The sequence below is a fragment of the Meleagris gallopavo genome, chromosome 8, assembly GCF_000146605.3.
Source record: "Meleagris gallopavo isolate NT-WF06-2002-E0010 breed Aviagen turkey brand Nicholas breeding stock chromosome 8, Turkey_5.1, whole genome shotgun sequence".
Taxonomy (NCBI): Eukaryota; Metazoa; Chordata; class Aves; order Galliformes; family Phasianidae; genus Meleagris; species Meleagris gallopavo.
The window spans coordinates 17,691,238-17,708,897 of NC_015018.2; the positions used below are offsets into that span (position 1 = coordinate 17,691,238).

General features: G+C 42.2%; 1 protein-coding gene across 6 annotated transcripts in view; it reads right to left on the bottom strand.

The window, feature by feature from the left end:
* ARHGAP22 (Rho GTPase activating protein 22) overlaps positions 1 to 17,660 on the bottom strand; it is a 117,751-nt gene that overhangs the window by 9,134 nt on the left and 90,957 nt on the right. For 5 of the 6 annotated variants that reach the window (XM_010714469.3, XM_019617625.2, XM_019617624.2 and 2 more), the window contains 3 exons: positions 9,666 to 9,873; positions 6,069 to 6,201; positions 986 to 1,059 (listed from right to left, as the gene is read on the bottom strand). In XM_010714469.3, the coding sequence (XP_010712771.1) occupies positions 986 to 1,059; positions 6,069 to 6,201; positions 9,666 to 9,873 (415 nt within the window). Of the gene's footprint in view, positions 1 to 985; positions 1,060 to 6,068; positions 6,202 to 9,665; positions 9,874 to 15,337; positions 15,985 to 17,660 lie in introns of those variants that run through there. The other variant, XM_019617629.2, reaches the window with a different exon arrangement.

Below are 17,660 nucleotides of genomic sequence, written 5' to 3' on the forward strand. Positions count from 1 at the left end.
ATTGCTGTTCATTCTGGGGTGATTTGAGCAGTTTTAGCAGTCAAAACATTTCCTCATCGCACTGTACTTCTCAGTTGGCAAACTTCTGAATGCTTCTACTTGCAGTCTGACTTTTCTAGGCACCCCTATTGTTTACGAGGCTTTCGTTGTGCTGAGACCCGAGAACTGTTTTCTTCTCTAAGTCAGAACAAAAATCTACTTTACTTTCTTCAATTCTTCACTTAGAAACGTATATGATTGTATTCTCTTCCATATTATTCTCCCTTTATGTCTTGCAATTCTCAGACACCAAACTATAGAAATACATAGTGATGCACAATACATTTTTCAAAGCATTCAAAAGTACAATTCAAAAATGCTGTCCATCTGTATCTTTGGGAAGGATTGTCATCTCCTGAGTAAGGCATGGGCTTCATGTCAGTCAGCATTTGTGTCTACTGCTTGTTGCAAATGTGCAAAGGACTTTACCACAGAGATCACAGTATGACAAAGTGAATTACATTGTATTAAGGCAAACATTCTGTTCCAGCTCCCAGACGATTCCTTCCCACTTGGAACTGGCACAATCAGCAGAGAGACAACAGGAGAAAAGGCCACAGAATCCCTGGCACTCCAAGCCACTCCCAACCCCACTTCCAAATCAGTGCTGAGGCCAGACTGGCCTCTATCATAACTCTATCTGCTACTCAGCTTGAGTTACAAATCCTCCTGCTGTGCAGTGCCTGGAACTACTACCTTTCTTTATTGGTCTTTAAATGCTTCTGAAACAAACAGTACAACATAACAGCATCATTGATGCTCGCTATCAAGGCTGTGGATGACAGCAATTTGCCTGGCTGCACATCCACCTACACGTACTTTATAGGAGCAGTAAGTTATGTGTAAGTGAACTGAACATTCAAACTTTCAGAGTAAATTATTTGTATATACGATTGAATCTCACAAAATGTAGTGACTTTTCCAAGTGTTAATTAATTTCACTTACTTGCATATGTACTTCAGGAGATTGTAGTTAGCTTGGGGCAAATTCTTCACCTGTTTAACCAGTTCCTGAGTACCCTGAGGGACAAGAAAAACAAGAAAGGAGAACTATTAATATAAATGATGCAAAGCAGGCATGACTCTCTTTCAGTGCTATAAAATGCTCTTTCCAGAGTCAAACCTGTGAATCAACAAATGATAGCACAAGGAGGTTTTGCAGACAGCATCATCCTTCATTGTTCCTTGCTTCTCAAGTAGAAACACTGGTCCCAGTAAGAGAGATCCACTACACACCATATATTGACACGGGATAGAGTGAGAAAACAGCTCTTTATGGGAGTGCTGTTGGTCCAGCAAGCAGAGGTGCCCACCCAGAGGAGCATCATTACTGGGATCTTTCCCCAGACCCAAAAAACAAACAAACAAACAAAAACAAACAAACAAAAATATTTTTCCTTAAAAATTCTAAAAGACAGAGAAAGAAAATAAACCAAAAATAGCTGGGCTGTCCATCTACAACAAAAGGAAAACCACCCCCTCTGCAAACCACCAAGTCAGCAATGCTTATTCCCCAAGCATCAAGAAAAGCTTTTGTCCAAGAGAAAATGGCTGCAGAATTCCTGAAGTCAAATCACGGACTGAAGTACTGAAACCCCCACATCCAGAACTTGATTCAGTGTTCTAAATCGGTGCAAATCCTCTTGTCAGCTGTAATGGTTTAATGTAAAAACCTTTATCTAGGGAAGCCTGCTGGTCTTCAGTCTGCTCACGGATATACTGGTATAAGTGGACCAGCAAATATGCCTTTCCAGCACCCTGCCTATTCAAAACTTCAGAGGCACTGAACGTACCATAAACAAGGTGCAGTAATGCCAAACTGAGCAGAGAAGAATTTTTCTTTAAGAAGCTGACAACATTTCAGTTCAGATACCTCCTTTTTAATTACTTCCATTTGCAGTCATTCTGAGCTGTGACGTACTTCCTCATAAACTTTCTGCCTTTACATTAATATGTAAGATGAGAAATCTGCCTGACAAATGACTTAAAACCCTGAAGCTACTTAAATCATCATATGAAAATCTCTGACTCAGAAGGCTATTGTCCTGCTGCAGTCCCACCATCATTTACTCATTCCTTTCAATGCTGCAGTTACTCTGAAGGTTTGCTCATTTTTTGAGACTACCATCCCTGTGTGAAGATAGATATCCAAACACGTCTGTGAAGAGTAATAGCTGTTAACTAACAAGGGAGGACTGCTAGAGAAGTTTCAGAAATAGCTGGTTCCAAGCCAGATAACTGCATTTGGACATTCATTTCCAGCTTTCCTCCATTTTGTAATGAATGTCAGGGAGGGGATTCTGTTGGGCAGCCTCTTGCAAGATCCTCATGATTCCTCTGCTCCAGATAGGTCTGAAAGATCCAGAAAGCAGTCTGCATTCCTGCCTCCATCCTTAATGTCCTGAAAGTAAACAATTATTTCTTCTGAATTTGCCAGCAAACAGAAAGAGTCCAACTAATAAAAAACTGAACTTTAAAAAAGAACTCTTAAAAGCAGTAAGTCTTTTTTAATTCCTCCAGGTAAAAATTACTCCAGTTAACAGTGACAACAATGGAGACTCCAATAAAAGAGCGGTCTCTTGAAAATCTCAAACATCTTTCTTGAACTTCTGAAGACATTTGAATCAAGGAAAACTTCTATTGATGTGAAGGTTTAAGTCAGTTTTTCAGGTCATCCAGCTTTCAAGTGAGCTGTTTGAACTAGATACAGTTGAGCTAACAAACCTCTTGAGTTTTGCTCTGTAACCCAATTTATTTCAAATACAGAAATCAGAATGACATTTGGCACTGTGTTTCAAGTGCTCTGAATTAAAATGTTACAGCTTCACTGGATGCAAAGAGGTGCTTTGTAACAGAACATGCAGGCAGCTGGAAGTATGATCTAAAGGTACAAGCCCTATCTGAAGGAAAAAAAGGTTGTAGATTTTTATCATCCATGCTCTGTCACAAGGAATCACAAATGTGGGATTACAATGAGAGGATCTTTTAGATTCATTCTGGTACAAATACTTATCAGGTTTGAAAAAAAGAAGAAAAAGAAAAAGAAAGAAAGAAAGCTTCCATATTTCTGCCCACCAACCTGACCAACAAATGCCAGGAAGCTGAGTTGGTGAAACCACGGTAAAGCAACAAGGAAAATGCGAGCTAGAAACTGCTGCAGTGTTACCAGCTAACACAGTACAGGTCGTGGTGTATGGCTGCAGCCAAGCAAACAGTAGAGGCACTGTGCTGCCATTCACCATGATGGTACTCTGCAATAGTAACTCTTAACTCCTTAAAAAATGCTGCCTTATTTACCACAAATACATGCTTTTCCAAGGAGGGTTCCTATAACCAAGGGTTTTGCAATGTGTGTAAGAGATCAGCACTAACAGGGCTAGTTCTGGACTAGACTGGCTAGAAAACTGGCAGCACTTCAAATGTTCACCCAAATTCAGTTCTTTCTAAAATCCCAAAGCTACTGGCTTAGTCCACTGAACTACTGAGGGCATCTCTAGAGTACAGTCATCAGGGAAGGCTAAAATACTGCCACATCAGCTCAGACTCAAATGAGTTTTTCAAGATTTGAAGATCTTTCATTCCTTCGTAAATCTCTTCCTCACAACCAACTGGGATCAGAATCCAATCTTCTTTTAATGCTGCAGTGCTGCTGAGATACCTGGAGGCCTCAGCACAGCTCAAAGGCTTAATTAAGTTTCTGTTTGCATTCCAGCACCAAAGTTTAGTTGGGTGATGAATGAACATGAACAGCAACGAAAGAAAAATGGATGCTGGGGTATTTTTTTGATACAAATGGAGATTAGGCCAAGCTAAGGTCATGAGAGTTCCTATCTATGTTCACAGTGTAGCAGTATGAAGTGCCAACTCTTTTATCTGAATTGCTATTTTGCTTTAAGTAATTCTGGTTTTATTTGGGGAGGTTACAACTAAAGAAAATCATAATTGAGTCTAAATGTCTCATTCAAAACTTCCGTATGAAAAATTAGAACAAAACATTCCTTCAAACAATGGTTTGAATTTTGTTTCAAGGTGTGTGTATATATATATATATATATGTATATGTATATGTGTATATATATATTTAATTATTATTATATTTTCAAAATGAAACATTTGACTTTGAAATTTTCTGAATTTCAATGAAACCACATTTTTCAGCAGTGGGACTTTCCATGTGGGAGGCAAGGCAAGCCCTACAGGCGGGTATGACTCTGTTCCACGTGCTACTGCGCACGTACAGCCTCTCCACCCTTGGTGCGTGCACTCCACCTTTCAAAAAAAAGTAAACAGCCCTTGTTGAGGTTCCAGATTTTCCTGACCAAAGGAATGGTTGTTTACTGCTGTGATTTTAATGAGACAACATTGTGCTATCAGCAGTACTATATTTTCTAAGTTTTCATTTCAGCTATCTGGTCCTCCTCATCTCCTTTCTAATCCAAAGAGAACAATGCTTTCACTACAACTCATTTCAACCTGGCCTTGCTCCCACAAAACTAACACAGATGCTGCTTCCCAAACTGCTGCAACCTGTGTAGGCAAAATCAGGCAAAATACAAAACTACATCATTAATAAGCTGAGCAATGCTATACAATTATGTTTGCCCAACTTGGCACTGCCTTTACTCTTGTGCAATAGTGCTTAATGGATTCAAAACTTCCCAGTCTGCACTCTGTATGACCAAAATGAAACCAGCTCCACTGCCTTAGGAATGCTGCTGTTTCTCACGAGATCAGCCTTTCTGCTGTCTGTAACATAGCACCCTCCAGCTATGACTGCATTGGCTCTTAATATACGAGCAAGTTTTGGAGCCAGTAGTCACATACATGCACCATTTAAGAGACAACGCTAGTGCATTGACACACTGATGCAGCTGTGTCCAGGACACAAATGCTTATCAGTGTGCAGTGTTATACTGTGTCATGCACAAATACTACAGATAATTGCTTCCTCAGAGATGGCTAGAGAATGGATTGTGTGTGTACAGATGGTACCAAACTTGCCTTCTGCCCTTAAAACCCCCTTATATATTATCAGATATGCTGCATTTGATGCATGCAAACAAGCATCTTCTTATGGGCATCATCAAGGACTCAACTTTCCCAAAGCCACTTCAACTAAAGGTGAACCGGGCTCTCAGCAAAGAACAGCTGTTACAGTCCCCACTAGAGACAGAGATGTAAGAATACCCTTGAGGCCACACGCAGAAAAGGACAGAAATGTGTCTGCAACTTACAAGCCCTCAGGCCTTCGCTTCTTTAGCTGACATAAGTAATAAGGCTTACAATCTAAACCTCACTTTAGAAGGCAGCACAGTTCCACCCACATTAGACCAGATTCAACGTGCCCTTGCAGTCAGCAAAGAGCTCAGACATCGCCACACAGGGAGCAATATGGATAGAACAGATCAATCAATCACATTGTAAATTATTCTTGCGAGAGCTGAATCAAAATTTCCACGATTGCCACAGACTTGAGGTTTCTCTGAGGAAACCAAATGGAAGAACTGAAGGTACTGGAAAAGTATTCATAGCTTTACTTCCCCCAATTTAGGATAGTATTGTACTGTGTTCTTTTATAGTGTCTATCCTCCAAAAAATACAAAGACCATTATGCCAATCAACATCTCATTCAACAACTCTGGAAGGCAGAATATGCTGTTTCCATATATGACATTGAAAACACAGAAAGGAGAGTGACTTCAGAAAACCTGCTAATGAGTCAACAGCAAAGCTGGAAAAGGAACCCAGATCTCACACCTTGCACCTCTTACTGATAATGCTATAGAACACCACTGTTCAGATGAGAGAAGCACTAGGCTACAAGACTGACTTCAAAATAGCTCCTGCTTCAAGCAGGAGCCTGTGATACTTATGCCAGTTCATAGTTTCAGGAAGATTCAGGAGAAGGTTCCCAGGAACTTCACTGATTTTAAATTAGGACTGAAAAGTGATGAGATGGAAGCTGTATTGTACTGGGTCTTGGAAACAACCCTCAAGGTAAAAGGAGGCAGATTAGAATAACCACTGACCTCTCCCTCATCTTTTGAGAGTAGCTGTCCACAAGAAAGAAAGTCTTCGTATTTGGCAAAGGGGATGACAGGCTCTGGCAGCTCTCGGAGGTAAAGCTTCAGGAGGGACGCCACAGTGTGAACATCCGTGTTGCTGCAATACAGAAGAAGGAAGGAAATTTAGACACCCACACTGCCCTAAAGCCTGATGCCTTCAGGCAGGGTGGATCAAAGTCCCTCTTAGGGACAAGGTATGTACACAAAGTGGAATAATTCTGCTACACGTCTGTATGAAGCATTACGGTCTACCTGGGGACCAGGAAAATCTCCCCTCCGTCAAAATAAGAATGCATCTCAAGCAACGTGAGCAGTGAAGGGATGCTCCATCCTGCTCAAGGTAGGGTGGTGCTGTGGTTCCTCAGTGTGGTCAGGAAGGCGTGCAATGCAGAACACAGTGATCACACAGTTCTGACAACAAATCTCTGTACTCTCATGCAATCAAACAATCTCTGATCCCCTAACTGAATCCTTCTGCCTGATAGTCTTCCACTGCAGGAGCTTCTTTTCCTTCTTCTCTATCCTTTACTTTCAAACTAGGGCTTGAGGTACCAAATGCCATGATGAAGATGCACCTGTTCTTCCCTTTACATTACCTATCCAATTTCTGTTTTGTGACAGTGCCTCATTCCAAGTTTCCTACTGTACAGCTCTGTTTATCTTTGCAAATACTAGAAATCTCAACAGTTTGTGTCACCAGCTCTCCACTTGCCACCACTGCCCTGACACTCTTTAGAGAATTCTGAGAAAAACACACCAGTAAACAACACAGCCTCAAATTCTCACTTCTTTAAAAGCTGAATCTCTTCTCTTCAGGATGTTTTTAAACAGTGTTTTGAAGTGCAATGAACTCTACAAAATATTTTGCAGCTGCAAGAGGCCAGTGCAAGAACAAAATACACAAGGACTTGCACTTCTATTTTTATTCTGTTCTGATAAGAGCATTGGATTCAATTCTCTTAAGGAACCTCCAACCCCTTGTTATTTTACTGAAGCTTGCCAATAATTTCCAAACTGTTGGGAAAGGAGAAAAATACACAGGCATGCATACTGACTGATATTAGAAACATAACTGGAAAACTTCAGAATTATTTTTTTTTGAAAACTGGAAAAACTACCAGAATGAGCTGCTGGTAGTTTAATAAGTACCAATATTTGACCACTTCCTACTAATTTTGCTATTTCTATTCAATAACTATCACATCTGAGAATATCAGAGTTTTCTTCAGTTGATTACAAATATTTTGCTAATGATGTCAATTAACCTTAATTCTTTTTGTATGAGTTTCAGACATGAATGGTGGATATGATTATCACTCAGCAGCAGAGCCCACATGTTACAACTTCAGGTCCCCTGGTTGGAGTTTACTGTTGCACCAGCATGGCCAGATGAAATTCAGCTAAAATGTCAGTGACACGGATATGTGATAGGAGTAGACTGCAATAGGTGCTTCCAACTGCAACACCTGGCTTTTCATTAAATACCTACACATGCATTTAAAATTCAAACTGAAAACCCAAGCCTTTTAAAAGTAAATATATTTTAATTATCAATCATTGGAGATCTATCATGGGGCAGGTAGGCTTTAGCATTTGGAAGATCAAGCAATGTTGAGTTCAAGGATATGGATATCACATTTACAGAAAACAACTCTGTTCACTTCCACATGAATTTAGACAATTCTAACTCTGAACCACAGCATCCAGACGTTTAGTTAAAAAAAAAAAAAGATTTTAAGAAAAGATGAAGTGAGACAGTTTGAGGGTTTCAGCTATTTTTTTTTCATGAAAATATCTCAACGCTTCCATTTAGGGAGCAAATACAGACTGTGGTTAAAAATCAAAGAAAGAAGGATGGGTGGCCTGGGAAGTAGAGGGGAGGGAAGAATTAGAAGAATGTTCACAATAAACTCGAAGGATATTCTTCCCAGGATGAGTGCAAACCCAATGCTATCATGCAGGAGAGCAGTACTACTTCCTGCAGCAGTAGATTGGTACAGCACTGGCAATGTCAAGATTGGCTGCAGATCCACAGGAAAGTGATTCTCTGAGTTAATATGCTGACATACCAAAAACTGCCAGTGCCACCTGGGAAATCTGTCCTAGGGAGTTTTGGCAAGAAATGGACCCTGGTCTCCAAGTAAAGATCTCAGATCTGATCCCACTCTTGGACGTATAATAGATCTATGCAATGTCCCAATTTATGCAATGCCCTTGGATCCAAGCACCGCTGAAGTTCCAGTACTCTTCCAGGGTCAAGGCAAAATTCTCAAAGGGCTCTTCAGGTCAGCACAATGCTAACCATCATTCTGGGTAGCATGTGTGCACATGAGAGAGGGAAAGAAATGGCAGTTACAGAGGATAGACAGGATATGGCTGCAAGGGCCTGAGAGCATCCACCCTCCTGATTATTTGACTGGGCTCAAGGTAGAGATAGTGCGGCTGAGAGATGTCCTATTCCCTGGCTGAACTTAGAGCTCTTTCTGTGGCAGCCAACAGCCTCTCAGCCATAACTGACTGGCCACACACCCTGTTAACCGGACCAAGACACTGACTCAAGGATGAAATTCATAGTCTCATAGAATGGCTTGAGTTAGAAGGGACCTCACGGATCATCAAGCTCTACCTTCCAGCCTGACCTTGGACTTCATCAATATGGACTTGCCTGCTGATCATGAGACTGTGCCTGAGCCTCAGTGCTCTCTCTGCATCTGCCTTGAGTACCTGGCTCAGGTATGACGGGAGTGGGCTCTGGATGCTTGTTAATGCTCTTGGCTCCTGAGTCACCTTCCCTTGCAGAATAACTGGCTCTCACTGGTCCCTGACACTGGCATGGACAGTGAGACCAAAAGGCAGCTACTGTTTTTCTATACCACACAAGGAGTGATTGCATCAACATATTTACAGAGGGAATTAAAATGGGAAATGGTCATTTTTCTTTTGGAAACATCTGACTTCAGTTTTACTGAAAAATCAAAACAGAACACAGGTGTCCCTACAATATATTCAACTTTGAAATAAATGTTCCTCCTCAGACGCTGAAATTCTTGACCAAAAAAGAATTCATTTTGGCCTAGAATTCTGTGATCAGAAAATACTTGGCTATGACATGCTGATCAACTCCATACATTACACATAAAACAGCCAGGGAAAGATGTGTAAAATCTTGGTGACTATTCTGAAACCTGGTGACAAAGAAAGGATAAGAGTTGAGATTTTTCCCCTGGACAGATTCACTACAGAGCAAGAGGGAAATGTAACATCTGAAAGAAGTAAGATACTACTGCCCTATGTATTTTTATGGTGGGATCCCCCAGCTGCTGAGTAGGCTGTACCTACATCTAGCAATGGCTTTCAAGATGTGCTTACGCTCAGCTCAATTTCTCTCCCTGCTCAAGCACTGAACCAAATGTAGGCTCAACAATCAAAATCAGCAGGAGAAAGGCCCAGCAACTCTCTGAATGAAGAGAACGTGTAACTAAGATAGCCACCATCAGGCTGCTCCTGCCAGACTTTACATGCCACAAGTAAAACAATCTGAATTTGCTGATGTCAACTCACCTGTCAAAGAGTGGCTTCTCTCCACAGTCAAAAGAATCCTGCAAATCTTTGACAAGGTTGGCTTGGCCAGGCATCCGAAAGAGTCCCTCCTCTGTAAGTCCTCGCTCCCGAATAAAATCCACACACTGTTCCACCAGCAGTGGGGCTAACCGCTGGCCATACTTCCTCTCGTACTGCACAGTGTCCTCCAATCGCTGTCCAAAGATGCCTGCAAAAGAGAACAAGGGAGACATTCGGGTGTTAGCTACAATGTTAGCTACAACTCTTCATGAGCTATTGCTCAGGGTGAATAATGAGGGAAATTATTTCGTATGGACTGGATGAACCTGCACAAAGGTCCAGTTTTTAACGGACTCTGAAGAATAAAAGGGTTTTATAAACAAGTACAATTACATGCCAAGTGTGATTGTTTTTTTCTGCTTAAGAGTGCTTTAAACTACCCTTTGCCCTAAGATGGTATATACCTCAATATACACAAGGAAAGTAGAGTTGAGATTATGCTTATAGTTATCTACAGCTGTGCTGAACCTGAATTAAGTAATTACATTTCCATTGCATCTTCAGTCTTAAGAATGCCAAAACAGAGGCATGGGATACAGTGCTTTTTTTACATGTACCCACCACTCACACAGTTATTGCTTAGTAGTTTGCAGTTGCCCAGCCTAACAGTTAGCACACCCCTGCAAGGAGATTGCCAGCATGACAGATTATAGTTGTCCACATCAAAAGTGGCTTATTTGAGTGAAACTGCTCTCACTCTCCACCTACGATAAGCTCTGGGTTTCTATTTATTTTCCTTTAATTAAAATTAACAAGTGAAAATTAGAAAAATAAAACACAGGTATGCACAAAATCATCGCTTTTCCTATTAAAAAGTCTTACTTCCTGCACTTTGGAAGTATAAGCAGCATTAGATACTCTAAAAGCAGGCTGGCCATAGGTAGTTATTAGGTCAGACCTACTGCAGACTTGTACCAGCAAGTATGAAAGCACTGGCTCACTCTTTGATGAAACTGGAGTTCCTGGACAATGCCAGCTGCCGAATGCCACTACTGGGGTCACATCTTTTTGACAACACAGAAGAGACTCAGGCTGTGAGATCCAGAAGTTCAATCACTGCCACTAGGAAATAACTCCATCTAAAAGGACAGCCTGTGAGCCATGCTCTGAAATCCCACTTCTAGCACCCTACAAGGTACGGAGGAGTCAAGGAAGACAGCAAACAAATTAATCTCATTCTGGAGATTAGGTATTTAGAAAGTGTGAGAATTCCAAGATTTACTCAGCTTCAGAAAGGAAATTCTACTCAAACATTGCTCAAAGCAACCGGTAAATTTACACTGATATCAACAAGGAGCTTTAGATCATGCACTTAGCACTCAGTCATATAGATCTGGAAAAAAACATCAGAATCCAATATCAAAGTTACTCTGTCCACAAACAGCAGCCAAGTAGTGTTTAATGATGCATGCGTGTGAATATACCACTTTCTTTTGGTCATTTTGGTCATTTTTAGGGCTCTCCTTTCCTTCCTACTAATGAACTTATTTCCCATTTCTATTTTAGTGCTATACTCGGGGCAGGCTGGCTCACAGCAGAAGTTTCCTTGCTGCCATTCACTATCCTCCAAGGGACATCTCATATCAAATTTTACCTTCATTCTGAATTCAGTGCAACCCTTCTGAATCCTTGGTGAAATAAAATCTAGCACTGATATTAGTGTTAACTCCCTGAATGAAACATGCAAAAAGGATCCTGAAGCCCATTTTCCATACCCTAAGAAACTGTTACATGTCAGAATACAGAAACCTTTCTTACACTCCAGCCTGCACAACTGCACTGCATAATCAGAGCTGGAGGGCCATGGAGAATCTTGAAGGAAATTATCTCCTTACCCTGGCAGGAGAGCATGCCCTGAAGTGTGGGAGCGACTTATCTTTGTCACTGTAAATATTGTTTTTCTTTCAAAGTAAAGGTTTTACTGGTTTTTAATCTGTTCATGAGTTTTCACAGAGATGTTCCTGAAGTTATATTCTAGGAGAATGAATCTCTTCCTCATTTTGCACTGGTTGCTTTGTAATCTCATCAAGTAATCCATGTTGCCATGACAGAGTAAAGCAAAGCAGCACAGCAGAACTGCTTGTACTTGGTGCTCACCACTATCAAAGGGTTTCTAGGACTTACAGATACCGATTACCCAAGGAAGAACAACATTCTCAACCTAGTTTATCCTGTAATATCTGGATCCAGTAATATCCATATCATAGCTGAGAAAGTAAAGTCTCCAAGGCTTGCTCATCTTGGCCTCTGTCATTCTCAACAATGCGTATCACTGCATACAGAATAATCCATTCAAAAGGAGCTGCAAGGTACAGTGCAGAGCCCTCCTGTATGAAATCTGAGCAGGAGCACACCACCTCTCTAACCTCCTTTGTGCTATTCTGCTGGTGAACATTTTTCCCCCTTCCTCTGAACTGTGTATTTGATCCTGGGATACAGGCTGCCTTCAGTCAAAAGGTCTTTCAGCTTTAGTTACAGCAAGTTCAGCCCAGACCCCAACTTGTATATCTACCAAAAAATAAAAAATAAAAAAAATTTAAAAAAATTACAAAATCACCAAAACATCAATCTCTGAGCCAGGCTTCTTCCCACCAAACCCATTTATTTTCTCAAAATGATACAAGAAATTCACTCTTTTAGATGCAGGACACACAGCTGCAGGGAGGTCAGGCAATGTAGATGGCATGTCAATTAAAGAACAGCAGCCTTGCTTTCCCAAATCTCCTCCTCCTAGCTGACTGACAGCCTTGCTTCCTTCTAAAGACTGTGTCTAGAGAAAGACTGGGAAATAGGCAAATGCTCTGCACTCCCCCAGGTATAGAATGCAGTTAGTGGTTTTCCAAAAACCCCATGTTCTGGTGTTCTAGACTGATCCAGAGCAAAGACAGAGGTCACATCAGACACTCATATGCAAGCATATGCACAGAACTACTGCATGTGTGATCTCCATTTGCAGCATGAAGCTTTTCCTGCTTTCTCCTAGCCTTGTCTGGCCTGCGGTCAGTGACATGACCTCACAGTTCAGTCAATTTTAGCTGAGGTGATGAGAAAAGACCCTCAAGCCACCGCCAGGATTAGACTTCTTCCAGCCCAGCTCTTTTGGTTGCCTCCCACCTTGGTTTGGTAGACCCATTTCAGTCCAACTCTGATTGCAAACCTATATTTTCTCTTTCCCTCATCCCATACTTTTTCAGGGAATTGCTAGAAAAAGTCCCCCAGGCATTGCCCAGATGAAGTATTTCTCCCAAGTCGAGTTTGTTGCTAATTCCAACTTCTCTTTTGCAGCCTGCTACACTGCAGCCCTGTACTTTCTCTCTGTCCTGACGCTACTTATATTTATTTGTTTATTTTACTAAATCACAGACAAGGACCCCTCAGTCACTGTGCAGAGAAAGATTGCTCCCAGGCGATATCTCTTGATAGGAAGAGTATTATGGTTAGGGTTTAGAGAGAGAAAAAGCATAGAACTGGAGTTAGAATAGGACTGAAAAGAGGCAGCCAAAAGCAAAGAGGGATGCCAGGCTTAGAAGAAATCACTTATCTGTGCCATGGCTGCAGAGCTTGTCCATGGCTTAGAAGAGCAATTATGGTTAGGGTTCAGAGAAGGAGCGAGCTTTCTTTGGATCGGGGCTGGAATGGGGCTTCCAAAAGCAAGTTGGAGCTGCTGACAGTCCGGGGCTTGCAGAAATCTTTCTTCCAGGCATCTGCTGGGGGGCCTTAACAAATCTCCCCTTGAGAAAATTATCATTAGGATTCTCACAACCATACTAGCATGGCACGTGGCACATTCACCTACTTCGGTTTCCTAGGGCTAAAAAGTGCAGACTGAGGAGATGGTGTCCTGTTAGCTCTCACTTCAGCTTGGTCTCAGAAAGGCTTGTAAGACTTAGTTAAATATGCCTGAAACCAGCAGATAAGACAGCATTGCTGCTCTGGACAGGGGCTGCCCTGCTTTGCAAGGAAAAACTAACGTGGAACCAATTGCACGCAGTCTCATCTGCTGGCTCCTCAAGGCACAGGCCTGGTTTTAATAACTGGGGCTACAGCTCGGATGGAACTTGGCAGTTCTTCACTCCATCTGATGAGCCTGCTGGAAGACATTAAAGTCTCTCTTCATTCAGAAGAAAGAGAGCCAGTGCCATCCGGTCACACTCCCAGACAGGGATAGGGATAGGCTAGAAATAAAGCCAAAAGCTATTGGCAACCCAAGGGTTAACCTTCCTTGTTGTATCCTTATCTATAGCTGGGCCCTTTTGTTTGGTTTGAAAGCAGGAAAAAGAAAAAAAAAAAAAGAAAGAAAAAAAAGCAGCATGTTTGGGACCACATCCTGAATTTCAGAAAGATTCAAGAGATACTAAAGAAAAAATGGGCTACAGAATTTCTTTCCTCTACTCCAACAAGCTGTCTCTGTTCTTTAAAATTTAGGTGGCTCTTTGTGGAAAAAGCAAGCCAGGAATGATGTGCTAAGACACAGACAGTCTTTCTGTCCTGGCCTGAATAGCTCACCCACCAGCTCCAGGCACACAAAGCCTATACATTCAACTATGCTGTCTGGACATGCTGTGGGCAGGAAAATATATTCTCCCTGCTTCATTTTTCCTCAGCAGAGCTCTGATTTCAACCAAAATAAACTGAAGAAAGTGATAATAAAGTCAGTGCTCGAATGGATTTTCTTTGCAGGTAGGACTGAGGACTCTATACGTGCTTAAAGAGGGAAAAGTCCAGACACACCTACATCAGCTGTAGGTACAGGTTAGTACACACATGCTAAAAGATGTACAGGAAGATAATTAGGCACACACCTGGATGCTGCTATATAGCCTGCACACCCGCGCACGCATGTGGTGCCTCACAGACAGTGGTTTGTGGATATAAAGATTGTGTACGTGCTCACCTGCACAGGTAAGCTTCTGCTTTTACCTTCCCACACTCATGTTTAGGCTCCCATTTATCTGTCCCCTCTCACACACGAAAACACTGTGAAAAAACCATGGGCAGACATTCAGAAGTGCATAGGCTTTCCCAACAAAAAGCACACAAACCTGTAGCTCTTCCTGCCCTCCCCTGGCCCACCCAAGTGTATGCAGCATGAATTACTGCAGCACGACTGAAAGCAGAGCTCCATGCCAGGCACTGGGAGCAGCCCCCAAAAGATGGCTCCTAACTATTAACCGTTCAGGCAGACAAAGCAGGCAAAGCAGAGGAAAGAAAAGGAAACAACAGCTAATCAGGAAGCAACATAAATGTGACTAAAAATCTTGCCCAAGGTCACACAAACGAGTCTGTGGCAGAACTCAGCATCTTCTAACCTCATTCCCCACAAAGATCAGCCTCCACATATTGGGACACAGTCACTCTCATCCATGTATATTCATTTAACCATTCCATGTAAAAATAAGCACAACTATTTCCCCGTGAACTCAAATACTAGCTTGGCACCCAGTAGTATTTCTGGCCACAGCTTGGGTCCTTCCCACTCCTTTCTCTTTGTAAGGACAGCTGCTTTACTGAGATATTCAGCCTCCGTCTGAGTCTAAGCTCAAATATCTGCTTATCAAATATCAGGAAAAGAAAACCGTAACAAATCTAAACTCTACAAAATCATTTCATACCTCTCGTTCTTGTGCAGCACTCCGCTACATGACAGGCACTGAGCTTCAAGCAGAAACCAGGCAGTGTCAGACAGCAGGAGCGGCAGAGAAAGAAAGTCCTGACTTCAGGCATCAGACACATTCTGAGCCCCAGCACTGGCAGCTTTCCATTCACCCAGCGCTCCAGAGTGGAGAGCAGCCGATCTGCCCTGGGAGATAATCGCAGCAGCACATCTGGTCTTAGCTCCACAACTCAGCATTAATTATGACTTGTGCAGAAAGCATTTGAAATATCCAATGAGATGCAGAGCTCCCCAGCTCGCTCGGCAAGGGGAAGGAGCGAGCAGAAAGACAGGCAGGTAGGGTCTTGCCCACCCTCGAAGCTGCTGCCAATGTAAACAGCACCTAAGTATGGGTCACAAGTTTTAACAAAGGCATCCCCCATCGGCTCTGTAATATATTCATGGTCTAATTGCTTGTCAGATCTATTCTAGATAGCTGAAAAAAAGCTGAGCAACAGTCGCTGTCTGCATGCCACGCTCTGGATCCCTTCCTGATACAGGCGGCGTTAGCTGTGCTACAGGCAGCTCAGTGCCCTGCTCTGGCCTTTGAGCTGCTCCCGAAGTACCAGAAGGACAAACCTAATGTTTAGCACTTATGCCCACTTCAGCACCCTCTCTGGCAATATCCCCTAGCTCTCGAACTCGCTGGAAAGTTTGACATAGCATAGGACAAGCCACAGACTTTGACCTGGTGCAGTTTTTTGTGGGGTGTTTTGTTTTTGTGTGCGTACAGCCCCTGCTTTAGCCCTTTATAGAGAATCTGCCTGTTGACAACAAATAGCATGGCTGGATAGGATAACCAGTAGGGGAAGAAACTAAAAGCTCTCTACATGTCAGCCAGCACCCAGGACTTACCTGCAGGGAAACATTCACACACTCAGCTCCTGCACTCAGGGTAAATGGCCAGTAGTCAAGAGCAACCAGCCGCACCGTGATCCATACAATTACACTGAGGTCAGCCCTTCGTCCCCTCTACAAAATGCACACACATGACTGCAGATAGGCAGCTGTCACTCCTCAGAACCTTTGCACCAATCGTCTGGAGAAATTTATGCATCTCACTCTGGCATAAAAAATATAAAAAGATTAAAATCCTTGTTTGCAGATGCTCATCTGCTTCAATAATTAAAATATCACATCTGTGGCCACTCTAGAGATCACAACTCATTTCAGCTTCCTGGCTCGCCACGTGCTTAACTACACTGTGGCTCAGCTTAAATACATGTTAGAAAAGGCACTGACCCAGTGGTTGATTTCAATCACTGGGGCAATGTCATCCCACAGCTTAGGAAACTTGATATCGGACTCTGTCTCTACATCCTCTGATTTGATCAAAAGCTCTCACTTTAGGTAAAGGCAACACCAAGATCAAAAGCTCCAGTTCTTGAATAGCATAATAGTATGGCAATCCTTAGGTATTCGAGGTTTGCCGTAAATAGAAATGCATTTCAAACATAGATACTAGAGCCCCAGACAAAGCACTAGACAATTCTTGAAGTCCAGTAAAGGACATTTGGTAAGTGATGGAAATCCTTGAATAAAAGGCAGAAATGAGATCTTGGGTACTCTTCACCCTTTTATTGTTCTCTCTTCCCTTGTGGAGAACACTGAGGCTGCAGGCTATGGAAAGTCTTTCGAACGGCTGAGACACCATCAGGATTTCTGGCAATATTCCCTGGAATGATGCCTCAAAACATGTCACATCTGCTAATAACATTACAGAGCCTGGAACTCAACATTTGGAATGAGAGCTCAGGAGACAGCAAATGCAGACCTTCATTCTTCCATTCCCTTCCCCATTTCTGTTTTCCATCTCTTAAATTACAAGAACAAGGAGACATCCAATGAAATAGAAAGTAAGTTTAACATGGATACCACTGTAAATAAAGTATAGTCAACATATGAAATTCACAGGTTCTCTGCAGCCAAGGACACAGCATGACTCAAAGCACAGTTAGACATTAGCATGTCTTGTAGGAGTACCCTGAGGTGTGAGAGATGGCAAAAACAATGTAAACTGTTCTCTAAAGAAAGAGCAACTACTGCTCTGGTGAGAGAAAAAGGCAAGACGCATACATGCTTGCTCATGTAAGCATCACAACTGAAGCAGGAAACAGCAGCTGCTTCGTTATTGTTCCCTGTGGATGGTCACTGCAGCTAGAGGTGCCCTGTAAGAAGTTGACACTGTGCTGTGTGGCTACCATTCCACAATTATCACCTTCTTACCTCATATGAAAAAATTCTCAATCCCTTTCAAAGCCTTCTGTCAAAAATCATGACTT